Source organism: Sinocyclocheilus anshuiensis, unplaced genomic scaffold, assembly GCF_001515605.1.
Source record: "Sinocyclocheilus anshuiensis isolate Anshui unplaced genomic scaffold, SAMN03320099.WGS_v1.1 scaffold1003, whole genome shotgun sequence".
Taxonomy (NCBI): domain Eukaryota; kingdom Metazoa; phylum Chordata; class Actinopteri; order Cypriniformes; family Cyprinidae; genus Sinocyclocheilus; species Sinocyclocheilus anshuiensis.
In genome coordinates this window covers 252,453-280,092 of record NW_015542495.1, presented here as the reverse complement: position 1 = coordinate 280,092, position 27,640 = coordinate 252,453, and the positions used below count along the sequence as shown (strand labels likewise).

Here is a 27,640-nt window from a genome sequence, read left to right as displayed (position 1 = left end):
AAACTCTCATATAATCCAACGAAAATATTAAATATACAATATACAACACTCTTAACATGTTTGTCAAATATATACCGCTACAATATTAAATTAAAATTTAGAGATTTTTATTGTTCATAATTCTAAATGAGCTCTTTCTTGTCTGTAGTTGTCTCATGGGATCCTCCTTGGTGTGGTTGGCACGGATGTCCCTTTGAAAGAGCTCATGAGATTGGCTCCTCGATACAAGGTGCCTTCATAATGTCTTCAGTCCTCTGTTTACACTAACACTAATCACATCTAATATCTTTTCATTGATAAGGCAGGCTGTATCCTTGGAGATTATTGCAAACAGAGTGACAATTGCTGATTGTTTAGACTGCAGACGGAAAAATAAATGTGATTTTACTGAATGATTTGCTGTTTTGACTTATCTTTGCCATTTTAGCTGGGAGTTCATGGCTATGCATTCTTAAACACTAATAATGGCTATATACTCTCTCATCCTGACCTTCGACCTCTGGTGAGCTCCACAATATTCCCTTTAGTGATCTTACACATATTGCCCATAAGAGCTGATTACCTTGTTATTAGTTTGTATCACATTGAAGTTGATATTTTCTATACGTTGTGGTAGTATAAAGATGGTAAGAAGCTGAAGCCAAAGCCGAACTATAACAGTGTGGATCTGTCAGAGGTGGAGTGGGAAGATACAGAAGATGCAGTAAGTGGAACAACACATACATACATACATATAAATAAACTCTCATCATGCCATTTTTAGATCAATTGCTTCAAGGTGTTTGTGTGTTTTGATCCTCTAGTTGAGAACAGCGATGGTAAAAGGGGAAAGTGGGACAATCTCTCTGGACGTCAGAACAACAGTAGAGAAAGGAGTGAGTTGATTTTGGCCTTTAATTAGCTTCTTATATGTTAACCTTAATTGAATTCATTCATTTTTCTCTCATAATAACTTAGCTGTGACTGTCATACTTACATGCTGATGTGTTCCCTTCTCAGAAGAGAGTTGTTTTCCTGAAAAATGAATATTTTTACACTACCATTAATGAAACTCCATTCAGGTGAACAGTGATAAAAACATATTTAAATCTTTGCTAAGTGTGAGACTTCTGGACTTATATTGTGCATCTTTGTTATCAGTTTTGGAATTGTACTTACCAAAGGTCATGGGAAGAATGTTTTCATCGGAAATGTTTCAGCTGAAGAAGGTAAAGATGTTCAGATTAGTACCTGCAAAATACAGATCATTTGCCTGCCTCAATTCCTCTCCTCTCCTTTTTTTTTTCTTCTGTCTACAGGCCTACATGACCTGACTGCTTCTGATGTCACTATTGCTAATGAATGGTAGATGTTATCGAAGGCTAAAAACCATGTTAGGCTGTTTCTAACATCTAAAATGCCGTAATATACCCTAATCTGATGGTTTTTGATATTTCAGGACATACTGTGAGACTGACATCGATCCACATCACCACAAACTGACACAGTTTCAGGCTGTGGTTCAGTACCTAACTGGAAAAGAACCAGACCTGGAATGTGAGCTCTGTCTCTGTCTTTTGGACTCTAGACTATAAGTTTTTACCTGGCATTTCAGTTTTTACTTGTATCATTACATTTATTTATAATCATGTTCAATTACAAATAAGCAAAAACAAAAGCATTTCATCAAAAAAGGTGATAAAATGAATGAAAATTCAAAATTACAATTCTGTCATCATTAAAGGGGTCATATGATGCTGCTAAAAATAACATTATTTTGTGTATTTGGTGTAATGCAATGTGTTTATGCGGTTTAAGGTTAAAAAAACACATTATTTTCCACATACTGTACATTATTGTTTCTCCTCTATGCCCCACCTTTCTGAAACGCGTCGATTTTCGAAGCTCATCGGTCTGAAAAAGCGAGGTGTGCTGTGATTGGCCAGCTATCCAGTGCGTTGTGATTGACCGAATACCTCAAGCGTGTGACGGAAATGTTACGCCCCCTTACCACATTGTGATGATGCCCTGTCCGGCCGGAGCGATGATTCAAAAACATGAAAACCCATTATAAACGAGGCATTCGTTGCATCCAGTGGGGACATAATTCAACAAAAATACTACAGCGAGAATAAAAGTTACGCCTTCTTTATTTGCGTGAAAATTTGGGCCGTGTTATGCAAATCTTCCCACATAGTGACGTAGATATGTGGGGGCGTGTTAGAACGAGACATTTTAGGTAGGTGTGGCTGACTCTTAACTTTTATAAAGAATATCTCTTTGGATTTGAGACTTTAGTCTTTGCAACTTTACAGATCTTCTTTATGCACCAAGAGCTTGTAACACTCCAAAGAGAAAAAATTTGAAATCGCATCATATGACCCCTTTAATTCACCCTCAAGTTGTTCCAAACATGTATGATTTTCTTTCTTCTGTTGAACACAAAAGATATTTGGTAGCCAAACAGTTGACAGTAGACATTTACTTTTATAGTATTTTTTTTACCATACTGTGGAAGTCAATGGCTACCAGCAAATGTTTGTTTTTTTTGTGCTCAACATAAGAAATTCATACAGGTTTGGAATAACTTAAGGGTGAGTAAATGATGATAGAAATTTCATTTTTGCATGAACTGTGTAAGCAACAAACACAATATAAATACTCTGTTCAAACAGTGGAACAGAGTTAATCAATTAGTTGCACATGTAAATCATCTCATATCTTTGTACCTTTTATTCTCTGTATACATCATAACCATTTTGTTCTGTAATTAAACACAGTTTGATCTGAATGATGATTGACGATATCCGCAGTTGAGTTCTGTTCTGTCTGTTCTTCAGGTGATGAAAGACTTCTGCAGCAGACTCTGTTTGACGCAGTGGTCACAGCTCCTATGGAAGCCTACTGGACCGCACTGATGCTCAATGCCTCCGGGTAAAACTTTCCACCCACGCACACAGCGTCACAGACAAGTTTCATTAGTCAAATACATGCTCGGCCGTGACCTTTCTCATTCTTCTACTCGCCTCCGTCGTGTGCAGTATTGATGGGGGTGTGGAGACGGCGTTCCTGGGCACACGCTCTGGCCTCGTGAGAATGATCAGATATGTCGGCGCAGAGAAACGTGTGGCGAAGTGAGTACCTTTAATCAAGAGCTCCTGCTGTCTGCGTCACGACTCAACCGCATAGACAGCATCTGCATTGTCATAGGTTTTCTTAAGGCCACCCACTCCCACAGCACTTCATATAACTTTCATCAGTATGCAATCTAAAATACACCCAACACTGGAAATATAAAGAGGAACAGGCAGTAAAACAGAACATGTATATTAAACTATATTAATATACAATCAAGGTACTGTAAATAAAGCATTGACCAAGTAGTTCCATCTAAATACTATACTATATATATACTATACTAGTATATACAATACTGTATATATCATCATACGTACACATACTCTGATATGAATCTCTTTCTTCCCTCAGAAAATTCTTATCTCCACCAGATAAGGAGAATATTTTTACTCTGGACCATTTCCCTGTTTGGTATCGTCGTGCGGCAGAGAATCCATCTGGACGATTTTTGTATTATGTCCCTATAGAGGACAGCACACAAGGTAGCCTGCACCCTGCAATCCACATCATACAGACAATTTTACACCCTGTTTAGAATATCATGCTCAGTATTTTTTTTTCTTCTTTCCCTGCAGTGGATGGCAGGTTTGTGATTGCTGTCACGTCTGTTACAGTCTCTGTGAACAAAAAGACAGCAGTTGCTGGAGGTATCTTTCAATCTTTTTGTTCTTCTATATTAGTCTGTGCTGATGAAAAACGGCCCATTGAGATGCTATTATCTTTGTCCATTTTAAGTGTGTGTTCGCACATGTGCCCATGTATGGATGTGCAACCATTTATGGAGTTCATGTCCTCATGAACATCTCCTTTCCTCAACATGACCTTTGCTTGTGCTATTTCTTCTGTACTCATAAGCCCCTTTCACACATACAGGCTTTACTGATAATTTACCGTTAAATTACCATTTAGAGACCATGTGTGAACAGACCTTTTCAAAAATACCAGTAAATGCGTTCTGGCAATTTACCGGTATGAGAAGTTGTAACATTACCAGTAAATTGCCGGAATGATGCTGTGTGTAAACGCAGAATATTCTGACACAGATGACGCTTTTACTCCGTGCGGTGTAGTTCGGTTTGAAGTCGTCTAATTCGATGTCTCTGGACCAAAAGTGCAGCATGAATGGGAACATTTGACACAAAAATGAAAACATCAACAAAAACACTGACCGCGTGTACCATTCCATGTTTACAAACACAACACCGGGAAGCGCAGCCGTTTGAGTCATTTCTGGTTAATGATGTCACAGAACTGGTAATTTGAAACCAATGTGTGAATGGTGCTTTACCGGTAAAAACACTGAACACCATTGTCTGTGTGAACAGCACATTTTTTTATTTACCGGTAAAGTTGTTCCAGTAATTTTACGGCAATTTACTGGTATTACTGTGTGAAAGGGGCTATAAAGACACTCAAAACTGATTACTTGTATTAATGCACTATATAAGGAAAAGATCAGGAAAAAAAAATCAGGAAGTCATTGCAGTTGGACTATTTCATGCTTTTAAGTGTTAAAAAATGCCAATGTCAAATGCCAGTCAAAAATGCATTATACCTACATAATGGTGTTTTATTATCTACCAGCAGGGGCTAACTAGACTATGCTAATCAGCCAATGCTTGACCCATTGGTTTATCCATTTTTGACCCAGATTTTGAATCCTGATCTTTCTCCGTTTTGTGTAAAAACTAAAGCATACGCATATTTTATTATTTTACTTTGAGCAAACTGTGTGTGAGTGCTTGCTGAATCTTACACTTCAACAATTACGGAAATACATTCTTTATTCGTTTTTAACACAGAATTATATCACAGCTCACAAATCATATTTCAAACTGATTTTTATCAAGCGAAAATATAAAGAAGGATCTCATATCAGTCTTAGAAAAAAGGTCAAGTGAAGAAAGGGTCACATCAATAAGCTATAAGATATTAAACCAGACCTTCATAACGATCTTGAAGATGCTTTCAGCTCAGTCAAATGGGCAAATCCTTTACTTTCATCCATCAACTGGGATTTACAAAGCCTTTATTTAGCGAGGGTGCGTAGTGAAGTTTGTGTGGTGTCCCTGCTCTTATATGTAAGGCCAGGACAGAGTAAACACACCCCAGCTGAGTCATTGCTCATTCATAAACCGCCCTTCATATTCACTGACATTACTGACATCACGACTGCTCTGTCGGCTTATATTCAGGTTAAGCGCATTGCTGACATCGTCAATAAACAAGCATGTGCTCACTTTTGAGAATATTCGCAATAAGTGCAATTTGACAGGAAAGTATTAGTCCACCAGTGGCAAAAGTGCTTTTGTCTTTTTTTTTATAACAGAGGATACAGGGTATGTGTTTTGTTGCCCCGTGCAGAGTACAGGCCTTTGACACATGCTGTATAAAATAAGAGCTAAATGAACAGTAATGGCAGGAGAGACCGCAACCATTGGACGAAACTCCTCTCATTAATAATTCATGAGTTTTCTCTGAATTCTCTGACAGAGAATATTTAAGAGTTCCTCTACAAAAGGAGTTTGCACAGGAGACACAGGGAAAAGTATACTCAATTTTTGCAATCAAGTTATTGTTCATAAATAATTTGTAAGACAGATTAAAATATATATACATATATTCAACATACTTTTGAATAAATGTATATCTGTACTTATATATACTCAGTTTATGGCTGCAAATATCACTGAACACAGACAAAGTCCTGGACGCGTAACTGCTGGTGTGGGTATTAGCACACAAATTAGTTGTACTTTGATTTACAACTTTTTGCCAGCAAACTTACCAGTAATTTGCATTGGTAATGAATAGAGTGTGGGAAAGACTGTTGCTATAGTTACAGCGGAAGAGCATCTCCTAAATCCTGATGAGGTGGTGTGATATTTGCTCCACACCCTTGTGCCTACTGCAAATCCTTCCTATAGATGGCAGCATTGTGCAAGGCACCCAATGATGACGTTACTCTTGACGTTATTAGCAACATTATATTCTGACTCTAAAATTTCTGTAATACTGAGGAAATGAGTATGTTGGTTCATGTTACCAATGTGCAGCTAGTTTTTGACAGCCTTTCTTTCCCTTTTCCTTTATTCATCCAGTCGCTGAGGTTGATTGCTGCAGAAAAGCTTATATTGAGAATATCTGTGGGCTTCTGAAAGCCTAAATCAAATTTATCTGAATTATTTAGTCTAAACAACTTCTGCCCTCAAGGAAAAGCAGATTATGCAAATTGGTCCACAAGCAGAAAATTGATCACACAGGCGCAGTCGATTCTCTTCCATCGCCAGCCCAAGAGAAAAGATCAGACTAAATCAGATATGACATCCTAGTCCAGAATTAAACAACAGATCAACAAAGACATTGATTTATATTGCACAGAAAAGTCTATCTTAATAAAGGTAAGGTTTATTTCCTCCTCAGCTATTGTCTTTCTGGATTTGTTTAGAGGGCAGCTATCCTGTAGGGCCACTGTGCTTCTTTAGCCACCAAGGTGTAATTAACAGTTCCAATAGCCACAATCTGCCACCCTCCACTAACATCACAGAGTCCTCAGCCTGCTCTACATTAGCACTTCACGATACTTCAAGACACTTCACGATAGACACCAGGGCTGGATTCTTCTAGTCTTACAAAAGCACGTCTGACCTCTAGAGATGAACATGGAGAAATAGCAAACAGTAAACGAACAAAAAAATGTTATCAACACAAATTATCACACAATACAAAGGACAAACCTCACACTTAAAAACATAAAACTGGGGCACGTTACATTGTACAGAATATATTATAGCTGATAAATAAGGTGGGGATATTTCAAATATGATATGTGGGGGTTATGATGTTAAGTTCACACTGGGGTTGGGTTAAGGGTTACAATTAAGGTTGGAGGTGAGAGTTAGTATTGGGGGTTTAATGTTTGGGTTGGGAGTAGAGCTGAAGGTTTAGGGTAAGTGTTGGATGTTTGGAATGTTGATGGAGGTTTAGAGTTATGGGGTTCATATTAGTGATGGAGATTCATGCTAAGGGCAGAGATTACCATTGGCGGTTTATGGTTGTGGGTTCAGATTAGTGACGGAGGCTTTTGGCAAGGGTAGGGATTCATGTAGAAGGTTCGCGGTTGGGGGTTAAGATAAGTGTTGGAGGCTTAGGGTTAGAATTTTAGGTTACGATTAGTCATGGATGTTTATGGTAACAGTGTTACAGGGTTAGGATTTGGTGGTTCAGAATAGTGTTGAAGGTTTAGGGGTAGAGTTGGGGGTTAGGATTCATGATGGAGGCTCATGGTAAGGGGTAGGGATTCATGTTGGAGGTACAGGTTTGTAGGTTCAGAGGCTTAGGGTTAGAGTTGAGGGTTAGGATTCATGATGGAGGTTTATGGTAAGGGTATGGGTTACGGGGTATGGGGAAGTCGTGGCCTAATGGTTAGAGAGTCGGACTCGTAACCCAAAGGTTGCGGGTTCGAGTCTCGTACCGGCAGGGATTGTAGGTGGGGGGAGTGGATGTACAGCGCTCTCTCCACCTTCAATACCACGACTGAGGTGCCCTTGAGCAAGGCACCGAACCCCCAACTGCTCCCCGGGCACCGCAGCAAAAAATGGCTGCCCACTGCTCCGGATGTGTGTTCACGGTGTGTGTGTGTTCACTGCTGTGTGTGTGCACTTTGGATGGGATAAATGCAGAGCACTAATTCCGAGTATGGGTCACCATACTTGGCCACGTCACGTCACTTCACTTTTTTTTTTTTACTGTCGGCTCGTTAGGGTTGGGGGTTTAGATTAGGGATGGAGAAGGTTTGTGGTAAGATCGGGATTTGTGTTGTACATTTAGGGTTAAAGTTTGGGAGTAGAGCTGGATATTTAAGGTTAGGATTGGTAGTGGAGTTGGAAGTTTATGATTACACCATTTCTACACCGAGCACATCGGTTGACACGAGAGTGAGGCTGTCTACATGGGACACTTTAAAGTCAACATTCCAAATCAATTTGTCATTTTGTCGGAAGTTGGACAAGCCCATGTAGTATGTCAGAAATTGGGGCATCAGTTTACGGTGCAATGCATCAGAATGTATCTATTGTAGACAGCATTGATTGTAATGAGTGTTATTGGCTTTTGATGTGTTGTGCCACTTGCATGTGCGACCCAGTGTAGACTGTGTTAGAGGTGATGGTTATGGTAAGGGTTGGGGTTAATATTGAAGGGATAGGATTAGAGTTGAGGGCTTGGATTAGTTTTGAGAGGTTGGGATTAGAGTTAAAGGTCTATGATTGGGGTTGGGATTAGAGTTATGATTTGGAGGTTTGGGTTGATGATTAGGCTGCTACAGAGGCTAATGCTAATGACAGCACACGATCCTCTAGAAACATCAGGGTTCAGAACTGTGAACAGTTGCATCCACACCTCCTCTGCTGAGATCCTCTCAACACTGGAGGAGGGTGGGGGAGTTCTAAAGTGCTGAGTGGTCCCTCTTGTCCTGGGGCAAATAGGTCAAAGGTCATAGGTCATAGGCCAAAGTTTAGAGATTGAGTAAAGTGTAAGTCTGAGAGTCAGAGAGGGTCTCAGGAAGGACAGAGAGACAGGAAACAGGGATGATGAATCCTCCGCTGGTCAGCTAAATGATCATCAAATGAGCAGCTCAACCAGTAGAGGGTTCTTTAGATTTGTGGCTGATCTCTGAACTCTGACCCCTCTCCCCCTTTCCCCTATGCAACTGATGAGATATGTTTCTCCTCCGGGTCGGCTTCTGCCTCTGCGTCACCCATCAACGGCTGCCTCTTCTTTAGCTCTCGTTGGTATTTTGCCATTAGAGAGGCATAAATGCAGCCATACGCTGCGGCAGCCACCATCATAATACACACGATTCCACAGACCACACCAGCGATCACTACTGTACCGATCGCCCTGCGAACACTGACCGGCCGATAACGCTGCTTCACACAGTCTGGTAGCTCCGCCGGCGTACGCACCACTGCACCATTAGATGACGGAGTGGCTGTCCCTCGAAAACAAGGTGGAGATCCACTCTTTGTGCTCCCAGCCCCGCCCCCATTCTCATCTTCCAATTGCAGACAGTAGTTGAACATCTCCACAGGAACACCCCTGATGTCATGACCCCTTAAGTCCTTCGGAAGTGTACACTCAACGGCATCGACATAACCGCCTACGACAAAGCAATAGAGAAAGATAAATTAAAATTTTAGCTCTCTAAGGTAAACAATAGTCACCTCTAATGAATTTAAATGGCTGCTTCAAGCCCTCCAAAATAGCACCGCACAGCTAGTAGGGTCAGCAGCCCTCTTCAATTTGCATGCGTGTGTTTGTATGAGAGGAAGAGTGGTAGCTGGTGTATAATTAATAAGCCTGACATGCATACAGAAGCTCTGTTCCCAAACCTAGTGAGCAGCCATGCTGCCCACTCCCTACATAGGCAGCAGCCTTCAAAGGCAGCATGTTAACTGTCATGGAACCTCATGAGACTGATTTGGAATGCTCTACATAGGCAGCAACTCCGCATGCCACACAATTATTTTGTTTTATTTTTTATGTTTTGCACAGGATAGACGACTCACACTTGATTTTAATGTATCTATCTTGGATTTTCTTATTTGTTGCATTGTGGTATCTCCATGAAAATAAACATGCCTTAGAATTTGGTCAAAACAGAAGGCAGCATAAGTAAGATACCTACCTTCATGTCAAGAGAGAATCTATGATGCCTCAAAATGCTGCCTCTGTAGGCAGCTCACTAGGTTTTGGAACAGAGCAAGAGAATCGGAGCCCACCATGACTGGAGTCTCTTTCTCACACACGCTAAAAGCTTTGTGACTCAGCCTCTCATGTCTGTTTCAAATCCCCCTCCCTCTCAAAGCTGCTCTGAAATAGAATTAAATGAGTTTCTCTGACTCAGAGTAGAAGGATTGAGACAGATAGAAAAATAGAAAGCGAGAGGTATAGATAATAAGAAGCAGAGGCTTCTAAGCTCTGCTTCACAATGATTTTTGGGGTTTTGCCACATTTCATTGCCAGTGGTAGACAAAAGATAGACAGGGAATTATTAGGGAGAGAGTGGGTACATATCCTACAATCTGTTTGGTGTTCATGCACTTACCATTAGCTTACAGTGCCATCTGTTAAAAGGCTTAATAAAGCTTTTTTTAAACTGATAATTCTCTAAAATTCTCATTGGTTGAGCCACGTTCAAAGCCCTTGTAAAATGCCAATGAACTAAATTACTTGATGGAAGTGTAGTTTATTCAAATTTTAAATATTAATAGTTTTAATTATTTATTGAGCACTGTACTTTATAGGCACAATATGTCACTGAAGACATATATGAAGTGATTTTAGGGGTGTTTTAGGCAGTCCACTTTGGGCTGTGCCAAAGAACACATTGCACTTAAAGGGATAGTTCACCCAAAAATGAAAATTCTGTAATTACTCACATGTTGTTTTAAACCTGTAAGACCTTCAGTCATCTTCGGAAACCCAAATTTCTTATCAGAAATTTTAGATATCTTATCAGTAAAGCTGGTTCTGTGAAAGCACGCACGTGATGGAGATTTACCGCTGATTACAGAACCAGCTTTCTGACAAGATGCGCATTAAATATCGCATGCGATTTATCATGCAGCCCTAATAAAATCCGAGAGCTTTTTGACCCTGCATAGACAGCAACGCAACTGACATGTTCAAGGCCCAGAAAGGTTGTAAGGACATTTTTAAATAGTCCATGGTTGACTGACACGGAAGAGAAGAAATTGTTGAATAAGTCGTTATTTTTGTTTTCTTTGCGCACGAAAAGTATTCTCATAGCTTCATAATATTGCGCTTGATCCATTGATGTCACATGGACTATTTTGACGATATTTATCTTACTACCTTTCTGGGCCTTGAACGTATCAGTTGTGTTGCTGTCTATGCAGGGTCAGAAAGCTCTTGGATTTCATCAAAAATATCTTAATTTGTGTTCGGAAGATGAACGAAGGTCTTACGGGTGTGGAACGACATGAGGGTGAGTAATTAATGACAGAACTTCCATTTTTGGGTGAACTATCCTTTAAGGTAAAATCCCAGTAACACACAGCCTCTTGTGGCTTATTGCTTAAAGGACGTGTTTGTACACCTGCAGAGAACCAAAACAGCATGCAGTCCTCACCTCGATATATTAGCCACTCCATCCAGTGTTTGAAGTCTCTCAAGTTGCAGTCACACTCCCAGGGGTTCATGCCCAGCTCCAGGTGCTGAAGGTTGACGAGAGGCTCAAATGTGGCTCTCTCCAGAGCATGAAGTCTGTTCCCAGCCAAGGAGAGCCAAGTCAGCCCTTGCAGCTCATCCAGCAGGCCCAGCGGCACAGCGGGCAAGCCGTTCAGAGACAGATCCAGTCTCCGCAGCAGGGTCAGGCCGCGAAATAACTCGCGATCCAAAACCGTCAGGCTGTTGTTACGCAAACTCAAATCACTCAGGTTACTCAGCTCACGGAAAAGTCTAGAAGGCAGGTTGTCCAAATAGTTATTGGACAGGTCGAGTGTCTCCAGGGTGCTTAGGTTGGCGAAGGCAGAGACGGGAAGGGAGGAGAGGCGGTTATTGGCCAGAAGGAGGGTATGTGTGCCCTCCGGGAGAGAAGTGAGAGCGGGCACAAATACTAGACTCCGCCCACTGCAGTTAGCTTCCAGTGAGTTACACACACACTCTGAAGGACAGCCAGCGCATAACTGCAGTAACGTAGCACACACACTCAGCACACCTAGCAGACCTGTGGAAAAGAAGAAAAAACAAAAGTGTATATCATCGGAAAGAACTGACATAAACCATTAACTCCCGAAAGCTGCTTTGATTGATGTGAAAGATGTGACAGGTGTTGATTTAGTGCCACTGTGAATCACATGTACCGTATTTAATGAAGGGGACCAGTGCTCGACATGAACTGAACCTGTAGCTGCTGCTCCTACCACACTATTTTAAACCGGAGCTTATGTGATACAAACGGACCTCTAGACAAGACAGCAGTATTTTTGTTGCAGTTGCTGTAAGTAGCTGCTATCTGTTGCAGCACCTTCAGGCTGTTTTTTTAAACTAACTTATTTTGATTTGTGTATAGAGCGCTCTTTATGGGTTATTTTGCCAAAAATGAAAATCGTGTAATTATTTACTCGCCTTCATGTCTCTTTAAAACTGTATGACTTTCTTTCCTCCCTAGTACACATAAGAAGATATACTGCAGACAGTCCAAAATGCTTTTTATCATATTGGAGGCTGGAGCTGTCAAGCTCCAAAAATGAAAAAAATAAAATAAAATGCACCAAAAAAAACAAGACTATTACTTGTGTGCTGTATTCAAAGTCTTCCAAAACCACACACGTGCTTTGCAAAGAAAATACCAAAATGTAACTTTCTATTTACTGAAAATCAATAAAGAAATGCACAAAACATTCAATATTTCAACTGAATGTGAGTGCAAATGAGAACTGAGTGCAAATGAGATTTAAGAACTACACTGAACTACATTGGTGAGTAAATGACAACAATTCAGCTATTTCTTTGTCGTTTCCTGAATGAGATCCTTGTGTTGGCTAAATGGTTCCTTGTTGGCTGATGTAACATAAATTCTTGAGATCAGTATTGGTTTCTGGGTTCTTTAATGTATCAGTAAACAGGTTTCTATGAAGCAACTGCAGTGGTTCTCAGTTGGTGGGTGGCACCTAAAATTCAGTTACAGGTCTGTTCCGACCCTGCGCTGGACAAGCATTTTGGATGGATTCATGGAGTTCTGTTCTGATAGGATTAAAGGTAGCAGGGAAAATGGTGCATAGGCTAGTGAAATAAATAGGGAGTAGAATTTTTATATGAATATATATATATATATATATGTTTTGCATATTTTTGGGCCTATGCCGCTTATGGTAATATTAAGAAATTTCACTGTGTGATTTTAAGGACATTTTTGTTTACTTTTATACCTTAAACAATTCTGATACTTTGCTGGCTCACCATTTGTGAAGCAAAACCAATGGAGATCCACTGAATTAGAGAGTCAAAAGTTATTTGTGGAACCTGAAAAGTTCTCCTATGGCAGTTGCTTTTCCATTCTAAACGAACATGTATGATTGGAATATAATGTGCCTCAGAGTTAAACAGAGAACGTCCTCTGCTCTGCCATGACAAAACAAACATTTGCCAACTGTTCGTCACCTCTCTTTTATGCAACTGTGGAAAAGGGTAGGGAGCGATGTTTCTCTGTGTGTGTGTGTGTGAGACAATCACATGCTATCAATGGGTATGAGGGTTTTAAATGTTGAGTTCCCAGTTGTCTCGTTGCTGAATGTGTGTGTGTGTGTGTGTGTGAGAGTGTTTGGCAGTTTGAGTGCAGACAGATGCAGTTACAGCACTCAGATATCTGATCCTGACCAGCCTCAACACCCTGATCCCTCTGTAATCAGAGACACATACAATCATCACAAACACACACACTCTCTCTCATACACACTCACACAATTCTGTGTAATCTCAACAATTAATCCATCCTTCTAAACTATGTAGTTGTGAATGATTCTAGAATTGCTGTTTTGGCCAATCAACCTTCAATCTTCAGTATATCCCATCTTTCCAGCACAGGTTCCCTTTTTTCTCTCATCCCTTCTGTTTGGCCGAGGAGAAATGTGTGTCAGCACATCAGGATAGGCATATGACTGCTGTTATTGAAACAATGCTCTTTCACTGTCATGAGCCCTATGTGTTCAGAACAATCCTGTAGAAAACCACAAAGACTGTATGTCAGTGGCGAGGACGGAAATCTCCCAGCGACTGGACCTAGTTTAAAATAGGATGAACATCTATTCTGTGCCTTCACTACAATTTTATTTTCTTATTTTCTTTTCTTTTCTTTTCTTTTCTTAGCTTTTAGGATTGTCTCATTTTAGGAGGACTCCAGTTCCCAGAATAAATAAAACAAATTCCTAAAGAAATTTGGAAATTTGAAGAGAGTGCTGATGGCTTCATTGAAAATGAATGGGGACTGCAGCTTTTAAGTTACAAAATGCACCATAAAAGAAATTCGTACAACTTACATACTCTATATTCTATAATCTATAGTCATTTGACTCACTGAATCATTCAGATGCATTTTATGAACTGGATCAACGTATTAATTGAAACTATCAGACTCAAAGGAAAGATTCCTTCACAGATCTAGTGTGGATGTCAAGATTATCAGTGAATAATCAGCAAATAGGCTTTTCCTCACACAAAGCTAGCTTATGGCTTCAGAAGTCCTTGAAGAGTGTGCAAGTCTTTTTAAGATCATTTTATGGTGTTTTGTCATTTTGGAGCTTGACAACACCAGTTTTCATTCACTTTCATTAAACTGAAAGGAATGGCTAGGATATTCTTTCAAAAAGCTTTGTGTTCCCCAGAAAAACGAAAGCTGTATGGACTAAGTATTGACTTACAATACAGATTTTAAGTCTGACACTAAACCAGTATAAATATTTTCAATATACAGCTGTAAGTATATGTGACAATGCAGCAGAGCTGTGTGTGTGTGTTTGTGTTGCCTCTGCGTTGCTTCATGCAGATCTTTAATCAGACACACATTAACTAAAGCCATCCTAATCCATCTGTTGCTGGGGCAGCTGGTGATGTTTGCTGCGCTCTATACCACTCTATACACACCCATACGGACACATACGTCAACACACACCACCTTTCTTTCCACAAACATATTAGTGAAACTGATCATTTCTTGAAACGCATCAGTCTGCACTCTGGTGACATGTAAATACTTGATTTAGATCATTGATAGTCACAAAAAGCATGTAAAACTGTATGAAAGTAATCGGTCCTTAAGCCCAGCCCCTTCAGAAGAGTGAATGTGTGTGTGTGTGTGTGTGTGTGTTGGGCTCACCTTGGCTGTCCGGATTTCCTCTCCTCCTGCGACCCACTGTAGGTGCAGTGCTGAGCTGCATTTCTGCGCTTCTATGACTACAGCTGCCTCAGATCTGCTGTGACATCAGCTGGCCCTGATGCCAGCCTCCACAGGCAGCGATATGGGGCCAGTGACGAGACTGCAGAGAGAGTTTGAAGGATAGTCAGTTTTTTTCTGTACTTAATATGACTTTTGAAGGTGAGCGCTTGTTTTCTGCCTGTCTCAGCATAGATGGCTTACTGAGTGTGTGAGCTGCATGGTGTGTGTTTTTAGTAGCTGCGGTGAAACTCAAATAAATCTTGACATATTGGTAACAACAGTGTCACTGTCATGTCATGGCTTATTTTTTCAAATCAGCTCACTTTCTGTCAAGTTTGATCCCTTCTGTATGTATTCTAGTCTAGGCTCAATAGAAAACATCTTAGGAAAGAACAAATTAGCAATTAACTTTCAACACAAACTTTGCAACTTTGTTCCTCATTTCTGTTCAAAATTCTATTGTACCATTGATTAGACTATTCAACATGTTCCAGTAAAGTGATGGAAAATGGAGTTACATTCTACAAGAATGAAAAATCACAAGTGTGAGCTCTTGAATATTTAAAATGATTATTATTTTATTTAAATACTTTATTATTTAATAATACTGTTCATATTTAATATTAATTATTTTTTCCCAAATGAGATTAAATGGAGACGTATGCTTACATCTCCTGATTCTCATATTTTTCCACTGCGAAAAAGACTCCTGTATTCTCACAACTGTTTCCTCTAAAGATTCAGAAAATTTCTCAACAATGTCTTCAAGCTGTTCTCCGATTTGTTTAAGATACCAAACTCTGAAAAGCCAAGCTCAAATATTTCTCATCAAATTCTGTCGGCAAAGTCCACAAATTTATGTGCTGATGAAAAACTAATAATTACATCATAAAAAAGTATTAAAACGTATTAAAAAAGATTACATATTTTATTTGTTTTACTTTTTGTCATGTAAACAATACCAGAGAATAATAAATATGCAAATATGCTGTTAAATTATGGAAATATTAGATTAAAATATCAGGGTGTACTTCAAGTACCTATTTTCGGTCAAAGGGGTATGTAGTATGTCAACAATTGTCTCATTTGTTTCTATTTGTATTTCTCCTATAGAATTTCAAGAGAAATATCCAAGACAAACTTGATACTTCAATCAAACATAACTGAAATATCCTGTAAGTCCCCTGAGCTATGAAAGAGCAACATCTGAGAAACAGAACTTTCCTCCTGGTACAAAGCCACCTGCAATACAGCGGTGCTTACTGTAATACAGCTCTCCAGGGTACAAAACCGTAGTAGAACTGACACTGCAGACACGATTTAGTTAATTGCAGTACAGTAATACGACACTGAAACACTTACAGCACATGACAGAGACAGGAATATTTTTATTATAACAACGTACCATTATTTAATACCAGTTGTGTAACGCAATGCTGTGAATGTGTGTGTCTCAGATCATTGAGCACAAGGTTACAAGTTGCTTCTGTTTACGCCAGGCCGGTTTGCTGTAAAATGGCCGCTGCTGTCTTAGACTCCCTTTCTGTGACACTTCGGCCTTGTCACCTGCCACATCCATCACAGCATGTGTGGCTGTGTGTGCGTATTTGCGCAACGCAACACCAATTCACCAGGCTGTCATCCGAAACGGCACAGTGGAAAAATGTGCAGATATTTAGAGGTTATATTGCATGTGTGAATGTGTGTGTGCAAGTGAGTCTCTGCAAACACCTTTTGGAGTTGCTCAACACGTGAACATTTTCCGCGCATTACGTTTCCTAGAACATGCAAGTTTGAGAGTGTGATAATATGCAAGTGTGTGTGTGTGGAGAGGATAATTAGTTGAGCGATGTGTCATTTGACTCCCAAGCATGCAGCCTGCACACACACACACACACACACACACACACGTGATGTAATAGTCTCTCACTATAGCAGCATTTCTCCACGTCCAGTTCAGCACATATTTCACACATTCTCACCCCACGCCGTACTAACTTCCTGTGAATGCACAAGGTCAACTATGCATGTGTGTGACAACATGTATGTTATTACTGTATCTTGCAACACATAAGTAAATAGAAATGCACTTTTGATATTCACCCCTGAACCAGTCCTTCTGGTCCCTTTTCTCATGCACACATGCACAAAAGAAGGCCATCGAAGTCAACAGCAAAGCGAAGAAACGTTAGAAACAAAGGCGCAGAGGCCACGGGATGAATTATTAAGAGCAGAATCACAAATAAAGACACAAGCTCGCAAAAAAAATGCTCACTCAAGCAACACATACAGAGTATGCACAAAAACATACAAACCTATTACACAAATGTTTTTAGTCCTACCGTAAATGTGTGTATATATGCAAGTGTTTATAGGATTGCATATTGTAGATGCAATCTCACTCCTATATGCTTATATACACTCAAAAGCAGCATTCCAGCACAACACCTGTGCTCATATACACATCTTTACATTTCCTTTGTGTCTATATAAAAAAAAACTGGACATCACATGCTCTATACCCAAAACAACAGGCGTATGAGTCTGTCTCATAAAAAACATCCCTCGGCAAACATCATGCACAGACATGGTAATCATAATCGAGGCAAACTGTAATGTGTGCATGTGTATATGTGTTATAGGTTAACAGTGTTTCACTCACCGTCTTTAGATGCTGTCCTTCTCGGTTCCCCCCCCCCCCAAGCTCTCACACACACACACACACACACACAAACACACACACACACGGTTGTGGGAGAAATGAGCGAATAGCAGCTCTCGTAACGCTCCAATATGGAAATGAAAATGTCCTTCCGCTGCCAAGAGCAACGGCTGCCACAGAAGGAGAGATGGATTGGAGGAAGGAAAAAAACGATTAAAATAAAGAAGAGGGAGATGAAGGAGGGGAGTTAAATCCTGCGCAATGCCTTGCTGTACTGCTCAGAGAGAGGAGGACACAGAGAGAGAAGAGAGAGAGTGAGAGAGGGGGGAAGAGGAGGGGGAGGTGTGCTCCAGTCTTTTAATTCTCTGTGGTTTCCAGCAGATCGGCTCGCCTCTGTGTTGGTATATTGAGTCCACAGAATGCACTCTCGTGTGTGTGTGTCAGGAGGTTGTCTCTCAAACGCGTGCTGTCCTCAGGCCAGCCTTTGGTGCGCATGTGTGTCTGTGTGAGTATGTGTGTGAGTAAGTGTGTGTGTTGCTTTCTCCATATGTGCATGTGGTGAGGCGTGCAGTGTAAGCGTGTGCCAGCCTTGTCAAAGATAGTAACATTAGTGAGGGATGAGGGGAGAGAGGAGGGGTCAAGAAAACAGCTGATTCTTTCTCCTTCTTTATAGATAGATAGATAGATAGATAGTAGCAGCGATGCATTTTGCTTTCTGTGATGTCACGACATCATCTATCCGGCTGTATGTCATCCATCCATCCATCCATCCATCCATCTATCTATCCGGCTGTATGTCCATCCATCCATCTGTGATGTCACGACATCATCTATCCGGCTGTATTCTATCTATCTATCTATCTATCTATCTATCTATCTGTCTGGCTGTATGTCCATCCATCCATCTGTGATGTCACGACATCATCTATCCGGCTGTATGTCATCCATCTATCTATCTATCTATCTATCTGGCTATATGTCCATCCATCCATCCATCCATCCATCTATCCATCTATCCATCTATCTATCTATCTGGCTGTATATCCATCCACCCATCCATCCATCTATCCATCTATCGATCTATCTATCTATCCTATCTGTCCATCCATCCATCCATCTATCCATCTATCGATCTATCTATCTATCCTATCTGTCCATCCATCCATCCATCTATCCATCTATCTATCTCTCCTATCCGTCCATCCATCCATCCATCCATAGTAAGTTTAACTGCAGTGCTAATTTAGAGAGAATATCTATCTATCTATCTATCTATCTATCTATCTATCTATCTATCCGGCTGTATGTCCATCCATCCATCTGTGATGTCACGACATCATCTATCTGGCTGTATGTCATCCATCTATCTATCTATCTATCTATCTATCTGGCTGTATGTCCATCTATCTATCTATCTATCTATCTATCTATCTATCTGGCTGTATGTCCATCCATCCATCCATCCATCCATCTATCCATCCGGCTGTATGTCTATCTATCTATCTCCTATAATGTATCAATTATGTATATAGATAAACAGATCATCATTCCTGCTTTTAATGGCTGCATGTGAATCTATTTGAGAAAAAAAAAACATGATTCTTCCTCACTTGTTATGTACGGATGGATGAATGGATGTATGCATGGATAGATGAATGGATAGATTGATCCAATCACATGTAGCCAACGCCAGCAGTGATGCATTTTACACTCTGTGATGTCCTCAGAGTGCTGTCATCATGCAACAGTGCAGGAATGTAAGAATACATGTACTGGCCATTGTTCACATGGACTAACTAGACCAAATGTCATCCATGTATACAAACATTCCTGCTATTGCCTGGTGTTCTGAATAATGCATAGAGGCATGCAGGCCAGCACCTCAGAAAAAAGGAGAAATGCATCCATTGCAGCTATTTATAAGAGGAAAAGCATTCTGCGACATCAGAAGCATTTACCTCCTGTGTGTTGTGGGCTGTTGCAACACACCGTGTACTTCAGAAGGACCTCAGTGCCACCCACATGCTTTCACATGCCAGACATTGACAAGAAAAAGCACTACAGCTCCATTAAATCCTTACCATGCCATTTCTCTCATCAGAAGCCCGATATGTTATGAAGTGTGCATGTGGGTGCGTACATTGATGATCCCGTGTGTGCTGCTCACGTTGAGGATAGTGTCATATTTTGGTGGTGAGTCTTCAAGGTGTCGGTAGGGGCTGCGCTGACATCATGTTACCTAAGCAACAGAGGGAAAGAAACAGAGAGAGAGAGGTGGGGGATTGAGAGGGTGTTTTTTGACTCACTGTTAGCGTATGCTACTTGAGCTATTCGCGATAATCTGCAATGTAAAGACCCTGCTGCTCTGTTTTCCATCGCACACACTCTGCAGTTCAGTCCTGGTGTATTAAAATAGATATTAACTACATTAGCATAATTTAGTATACATGAATATAATTTCGAATTTGAAATGCATATTAAGCTAAGCTTAAAACCATAAAGTATAGCAGAATCCACTGCACAGATCAGTGAACCAGTTAAAACAATACATGAAGTACACACTCGGTTCATCTCTACTTCAACAACCCACACACACGAGCTGAGGCCTGGACATTAAGCTTATTACGACCAGACGAATCTTATTCTTAAATAACGAGGTATTGTTTTACATAATTAAAATAGCACACATTCACACACTCATGAACACACACACCTCTCTGTCTCTGATTATACTGATATAATTATTGACTTACATTCCACAAATTTGGTACACTATTATTGTCATCTTCCTCTTTGTGCGCTCATTATACACCGCACCTCTGACAGAACACTGGACCTCAAAAGAGAAAAAAAAGTATGGATTGAAATACTTTGATACTTTAAATACATTGAAATCCCTGTTTCGGATCGGGGTTAATTACCATTGCCCTGTGGACCTCCCAGACACCACGGGACTGAACTGGAGGGATGCCATGTTTCAAGACAAGACCCAGAGCCCAGCCCACCATCACCCCGCTGTGCGGAGCAAGAGCCTGAGCCCACCACTGACGGAGAGCCCGAGCCTGCCTCAACCGACGAGCCATCGCATAATGGAGTGACAGAGCTGAGGATCGCCTCGGAGCCAGAGCCCGTGACGTCAGACCAGGTGCGAGAGCCGGCTACAGTGCTCGCCATGGGGGAGAGCGCTATGGACAGTGAGAGCGCGGGGGGAGGCTCCGCCTACTGCACCATGGCTGAGGGTGAGCCGAGCTCAGTGGACTATTTGAATATATATGCAGACATACCCCCTCTTCTCCCGCCTTTGTCTGAACTATCTGTCTGCCCTGAACTATCTGCCAGTCCTGAAACGACCACGGTGGTCGTTCCCCTGTCCACCGCACTCCCAGTGTTGGGAGTCGCGATGTGGTGTGTGGGCGGCACACACCATCCCTGAACCCTCTACCTGTCTGGATTTCCTACCCAGCCTCCCTCTCCAGCCTCCTCCTGTAATCCCGGTTTCTTCAGCTCTGCCACCGCTGCTTCCTGGCAGCCCCTCAGCTCACCCTCAGCCCACCATCTGTGCAGTGGGATCGCCGCGGGTCTGCCAGTCTCCATCGGTGTTGTGGCTGGAGGATCCCGTGTCTCCGCATCCAGCCTCTGAGTCCTGGACTCTGCCTCGGCCCTCCGACCCAGCGGCTCCACCATGGCTCCTAGCTCCCTCCTCTCCGCCGTGGCCCGTCAGTCCACCAGCTTCGCCGGGCTCAATCGTCCCTCCGGCTCCGCCTTGGTCTGTCGCCGACCATCCACCGCCTCGGGACTCCACTCCTCCGGCTGCGCCTCGTCCCTCCATCCCTCTGGCTCTGTCAGGCTCCTCATTCCCTCCGGCTCTACCTTGGTCCTCTGTCGCTCCGGCTCCACCGCGGCCTTCTGGATCCCCGCCTCCGCCTCGGTCGCTGGAGCCATCTGCTCCGCCTTGGCCCTCCGGATCCTCAACATCACCCTGGCTCTTCGGCTCTCCGTCTCCACCTCGGGCTCCACCACCACCTGCTCCGCTGCCATCGGTCGGCCCCCTGGAGCCGTCAGCCCTTCCTCCACCATGGCTCCTCCCTCTGTCGGCTCCACCGTGAGCCGCCATTATGGCTGTGGCCTGGGACCTGCCTGGCTCCTCCAAGTCCCTCCTTGCTCCTCCCTCCGTCGTCTCCACCCTGGACTCTGTTGGTCGTCCACCTCCCCGGTGTCCGTCCTCCACCCAAACCTCCTCCAGTATTTGTCTGCCTGCCTTCCTGCCAGCTTGTCCTCCTCCCGGGAGTCCATCCTCTGCCAGAGCCTCCACCTGTCTGGTCTGCCTGCCTTCCTACCAGCCCTTTGCCATCCCCTGTCACCATCCCTTCTCCACTCCTTGTGTCCTCCTCCTAAGTCCCCCTCCGTCCTTCCCTTTGTTGTTCCTGTGGCGCGAGGTTGTGCCTTCCGGGAGGGGGGCGAACTGTCAGACCCAAGGACTGTTTGTTGTGTTTTCTTCCCCCATGTGCTCTGTTTGACCTAGTTTCTGTCTCCGTCTGATTGTATCATTTGGTTCAGGTGTTTCGTTAATTATCCTCATTTGCCAATGTATTTATTTCTAGTCTGTTCCTGTGTTCCCTCGTCCAGTGTTAAAATTAAAGACTGTTTACATTCATCTTCTTCTTCTTCTTCATGCGCTCATTATACACCGCACCCCTGACAATTATATCTAATGTTTTTTTTATTATTTTGAAAGCATTAGAGGCACAAATCCATGTTTTTTGTTGTGCGAACTATTAAATGTAAATGATCTTGTAACTTGAGTAACTTATCTTAAATGAACATTTCAAGCTAGTTTTAAACATTAAGGGCCAGATGTAGTAACAGCTTGCACCAGCGCAAACCGTCTTTTGGCATTAAAATAGTATTGTCAGGATTTACTAAAGACGCGCAGTGAAGAATTAGCGCTGAAAAGGCATGGACACAGTTATTTTTGTGCCTGACCTTATTGAATATGCATTTGTAGGAGTTTCCCTTTCAGACGCAAAATTTAAGGGAGGAGAGTATTAAAATAAATCACGCAACGTGATTTACTAACGTTTGCGCTCATCAAATTACTGGTATTTGCGCCATTATTTAACGCCCAAAAAAGCATGTCTTAAAGCAGGCGGTAATTTGCGCTGCTCTTGGTAGATTGCGCTGGTCATTATGGAAATTATCTGGCTGCGTCTGTGTTCTTTAATGTGCACATTGTTAGTAAATCACCCACAGAATTTTACTTAAAATAAATAATTTAAATAAACACTAATTTGCCTTGTTTAGTAAATCTGGCCCCAATTTTCTATTTTCTATGAATCAAATTAATTTTAAATAATTTACTCTAAATTATAATGTATAATGACCAAAACCAAATATTTAGCAGGGTCCCACATTTTAAGCACGTTAATTTCTCTGTTTAAAAAAAGTTTAGACCCTGTTTTCATCACAGAACAAAATCAAGTAAAATTTAAAGCATTTTCTCATTTTTTTTTACACAAACTGTAATATTGATTGCATTTTTCATTGGGAAATAAGCATTTATCAGTAACTAAAAACTAGCAGCTTCATTGAGGCTCATTTATTACATTTGGTCTGAATTGATATTTACTCTTTATTGCTATGTTTGTTGAACAAAATTACACAAATTATTATAAACTGCATTTACATATTAGTAGCAGGGTTATAAAAATCTTAATTAAAAACCTCATATTAAATGAATGGAATATATAACAGCTTATATATTGACCTTGGGTTGACGAATCATTTGCTGAAAGAGAAGAAATATTTGATATTTGAGAATTTCAATCTCTATTTTTGTAGTCTATTCATGGAAAGTGCCACATATATTTCACACATTTCTCCCTCACATCCCATTGCTCCCTCATTAAAGCTTTTGTATTTAACCATCAAATGGTAAAATCTGTTCAGTTTAAGTAGGATTGATTGCTCGCCGTGCTGTCGCTCTGAGGATTTGGTTGAGGCTTCATGCTGTATCACATCATTGTGTTTGTTTTTGTGTGTGGGATGTTTGTGTGGAAAAGAGAATGACAGAAGCTCAGAAAACTGGGTATTTACTAAATTATCTGCTCTGCTGGAGTCACATGTCTTCCATCATTCACACTTCTAACTGTGCTGGGATGCGTCTGCGAGCTCGCTCATCACTATTTTTGGATAATCTTCATTACAGGGTTGTCCAAATCTTTAGGATGCTGGAGGAGACATGGTGACTGTAATCTTCCAGTGTTGTTACAGTATGTCTGCCGGGTCTAGGGCTTTATAATACACATCTATTCATTCGAGAGATTGTCTTTCCTCTGCTAGCCATCTTCCCCGCCCCGAGCAGCTATTACCAACACTGCCTTCCACTCTCTGGCTCTTTATTATCCAACTCTATTAATTAGCTTCAGCATGATAGATGGTCCTGCTCTGGTTTCTCTCTCTCTCTGAATTATTGAAGTTAAAGGATTTTTACTCAAACGAACAATTTACTGCAGTTTAATCAGACCCATCAGCTCATTGCAAATTCTAACCGTCCTACTAATTACACAGAGTCCTTAAACAACAAAACCGTGTTCTGTAAAAAGCAGCAGTTTATGAGGGACACGGATGTACAGATTGAGTTATTTGGTATCGGGTTTGATATATGAGGTACTGGGTTTAAGGTAATAAACTGAAGTATGAGGTATAGGGTTGAGGAATGAGATATCAGGTTTAATATATGAGCTATCAGGACTGAGACATAAGATATCAGCACATTTTGTATGTTTAAGCTTGTGAGAGTGGGCGGCTACTGATGCATGCTGGGATAATATCCCAGTCAAATGGAACAGGTCTTCAGCAAAAAAATAAAAATAAAAATGTCTCAGTCAACTATTCACATATACATGTTTGTGTATTTAATTTGATATGTTATAATACTAAATAAATATGAAAATCATTATCTTTTCTAATTTTTGTGTCTGTGTTTCTTTCCTGCCTAGCCATTGGTGTACAGATGACTCTTGAGATGTTGGAAAAAAGGTTTTGGTCCATAGTCACACAGGTACTAAAACAAATATATCAAATCATCTACTGCAATTACAATTTATTGCTTGCTGTCCGTTTATGCATGTTTATTTTTGTGGCTGCATTCATGTTTTGCTAACCTTGGAAAAAGTATTAATAAACAGATGTAAAATGTAATAATAAATTATATTATATTATAAAACAAATGTCAACAGGACGTCTCCACAAGGATATGTACACAAGCATGTGTGATACAGGCCGGATGCATCCTATCTGTTTAAACAGTGTGCATTCTGTGATGGGAGGTGAAGACAAACACAATAATGTTAGTGGTGATACTCCTGGCACAGGTTTTGTTTGACATTTATGATACTAACAGAAGATGTTGAGTGTCGAGAGAGGGGTGTGAGAGTCCAGACGGCACTCGAAAAGAATGGGGAGCGGAGGCGATATTGCTCTCTACATCCTCCTCAGGGAGGACACTCTTCATTTTTTCTCGTACCCCTGGGATTTTCCATGCCTCCCTGAATGCTCTTCCACCTCAGCTGGCACATTACCACCGTGTCTGTGTTCACTCCTGACTGCAGCGATATTAACTAATGCCTTATTCAGCGAAGTCAAAGATAATGACAACACCACGGTGATTATTTTTACAGTTTTAATGTTTGAAGTTTTAAAATCCAAATCCATTATGTAAATATGTAATATCAACACAGCACACACTGTAAGATGAAACATGCATGAAGTGAGAGAGAGACTGGCATTAATATCTGTGTAAATTGCGTAAGGTTATTCTTAGTCCTAGTTGAGAATAATGAGTGTTTTGCCACTAGAGCACACATACATCATCTTTAAAACAAGACAAATTTACTTAGCAAAGTCATGCAAGATAAAATATTATGAGAGTATACATCTTTGAAGCTTATTTGCCCTACCCCACTGGCATTTTTAAGCATAAACGTAACCTAAAACAAAACAAATTGCCAATGAGGTAAAGAAAGAGAATGTTTAATGTTTTTTTAATGTTTTTCGGAAGAAGTTTGTTATGCTCATCAAGGCTACACTCTAAAAAATCCTGGGTTCTTTTTTTAACCCAAATGCTGGGTTGAGCCCCATTTTTTGGGGTTATTCTTTCAGTGTCTGGGTAGTTTTTGTGTTACCCAGCTCCTGGGTCAAATGTAACAACCCAGTGTTTGGGTTGTTTTGCAGCTCCTGGGTCAGACATAACAACCCAATGTTTGGGTAGTTTTACTCAGATCCAGGGTCAGACGTAACCCAGCGGTTGAGTTATTTATCGCGGGGATTTTGCGTCTTCTCTTCATGAAAGAGCAGTTCTAAGCGCCATCGAATTGATGCATTCTTCGGTAAAATACAGGTTTGTGTACATTTTATTTTATCTATAAAATCGTTACTGTGCTGTATATCATTCAATTTTATGCAGAGCAACATACAGGCGCGCGGTGTGAATCACCTTTAACGAGTGTCGCGGTCTTTTCGCGTGATGGAAAAGCCAGATGGTTTGCATAAAATAAACGATTTTATTCATAAAGATACAGAATATAATACTTTGTTTGGATGTTAAAACATGTCCTCAGAGCTGTTTATTGTTTGTTTATTGGCAGGTTATGGAGTCACAGCATGTTTCGGCTAGAGTGAAACGCTGGGCGGCGGTCCGTTAGCAGTTCCCCGCCGAACATGACTCCAGCTCGGGCACGAGAACCAGCGCCGTTACGATGGAAACAGAATAACAGAGACTGGTCGATTACACGTGAATTACTTCTGTTTAATGTTGAATTTTTGTTCTAATGTTTGTTAAACGAGTTTAAATATAGGCAATATGTATAGCCTATTAAAAACTATATAAACAATGCTGTAAATGATAAATAAAGGAAAATAAAGGAAGTTATCATGCAAACCAGTGGTTGTGTGGAGTATTTTAGAAACGTTTAGAGGATTTAAGTTAATATGTAAACCTTATTTAATGTATGAAGTAAAAAATAAGCTAGTAATATAGTAAAAATGAATAAACCCATTAGCTGGGTTAAATCAACCCATTATGCTGGGTTAAATAAACAACCCAATTTGCTGGGTAAATTTAACCCAAGATGGGTTCTGTCCTATATTTACCCAGCCCTTGGGTTAATAACAACCCAAATTGGGTTGTTTTTAACCCAGTGTTTTTTAGAGTGTATCAAAAATACAGTAAAAACAGTGATTTTGTGAAATATTATTATAATTTAAAATATCTGTTTTCAATTTTATCATGTCTAATTTATTTCTGTGATGGCAAAGCTGAATTTTCAGGAGTCATCACTCAGTCTTCAGTGTCACATGATCCTTCATAAATCATTCTGGTTTGCTGATCAAAAACATTTCAGTGTTGAAAGCTGTTTAATAATTATTAGTGCTGTTCATTATTTTTGTGGAAACCTTGACATTTTTTCAGGATTATGTGATAAACAGAAATTTCAAAAGAACAGCATTTATTTGAAATATAATTTTTTTTAGTAATAATGTAAATGTCTTCACGGTTACATTTTACTGTTAAGATTAATTTAATGCATAATTGATGAACATTTATTAACAAAAAAATATATTTTATACTGACCCCAAACTTTTGAGCAGTAGAGTACTGTATATAAAAAAGACATAATGCTTAAAAATTCGAGCAAATAAATGTATCTTTAGGTTGTTTCAATATTCTTTACAGGGAAACAATGGTCCCTCAGAAGGACTCACAAATGCTTACATTACGATATATGATGTAAGGATCTTTGACAGTAGTTATACTAAATATTTACAGGTCCCTGTGAGAGGAATTGTTTCTGCTTCTGTCCCTATTCTCATCTGATACATGGCTAGAGTAAAAGCACACAGGA

General features: G+C 40.7%; 2 protein-coding genes across 4 annotated transcripts in view; one reads left to right on the top strand and one right to left on the bottom strand.

The window, feature by feature from the left end:
- The window catches only part of cacna2d4a (calcium channel, voltage-dependent, alpha 2/delta subunit 4a), a 40,655-nt gene that overhangs the window by 8,699 nt on the left and 4,316 nt on the right, over positions 1–27,640 (top strand). The window contains exons 16-28 of the mRNA XM_016493747.1: positions 149–229; positions 428–502; positions 617–703; positions 804–875; positions 1,000–1,061; positions 1,141–1,208; positions 1,299–1,344; positions 1,439–1,536; positions 2,820–2,913; positions 3,021–3,113; positions 3,469–3,599; positions 3,693–3,764; positions 24,737–24,798. Coding sequence (XP_016349233.1) covers positions 149–229; positions 428–502; positions 617–703; positions 804–875; positions 1,000–1,061; positions 1,141–1,208; positions 1,299–1,344; positions 1,439–1,536; positions 2,820–2,913; positions 3,021–3,113; positions 3,469–3,599; positions 3,693–3,764; positions 24,737–24,798 — 1,041 coding nt within the window. The remainder of the gene's footprint in view (positions 1–148; positions 230–427; positions 503–616; positions 704–803; positions 876–999; positions 1,062–1,140; positions 1,209–1,298; positions 1,345–1,438; positions 1,537–2,819; positions 2,914–3,020; positions 3,114–3,468; positions 3,600–3,692; positions 3,765–24,736; positions 24,799–27,640) is intronic.
- The window catches only part of LOC107694175 (leucine-rich repeat and transmembrane domain-containing protein 2-like), a 30,467-nt gene continuing 10,695 nt past the window's right edge, over positions 7,869–27,640 (bottom strand). Inside the window, exons 3-6 of one of the 3 annotated variants that reach the window (XM_016493793.1) lie at positions 19,879–19,977; positions 15,017–15,176; positions 11,273–11,869; positions 7,869–9,277 (exon numbers count right to left, since the gene is read on the bottom strand). In XM_016493793.1, the coding sequence (XP_016349279.1) occupies positions 8,820–9,277; positions 11,273–11,869; positions 15,017–15,077 (1,116 nt within the window). In that variant the 5' untranslated portion in view covers positions 15,078–15,176; positions 19,879–19,977 and the 3' untranslated portion in view covers positions 7,869–8,819. Of the gene's footprint in view, positions 9,278–11,272; positions 11,870–15,016; positions 15,494–17,738; positions 18,427–19,878; positions 19,978–27,640 lie in introns of those variants that run through there. The other 2 variants (XM_016493794.1, XM_016493795.1) reach the window with 2 other exon arrangements.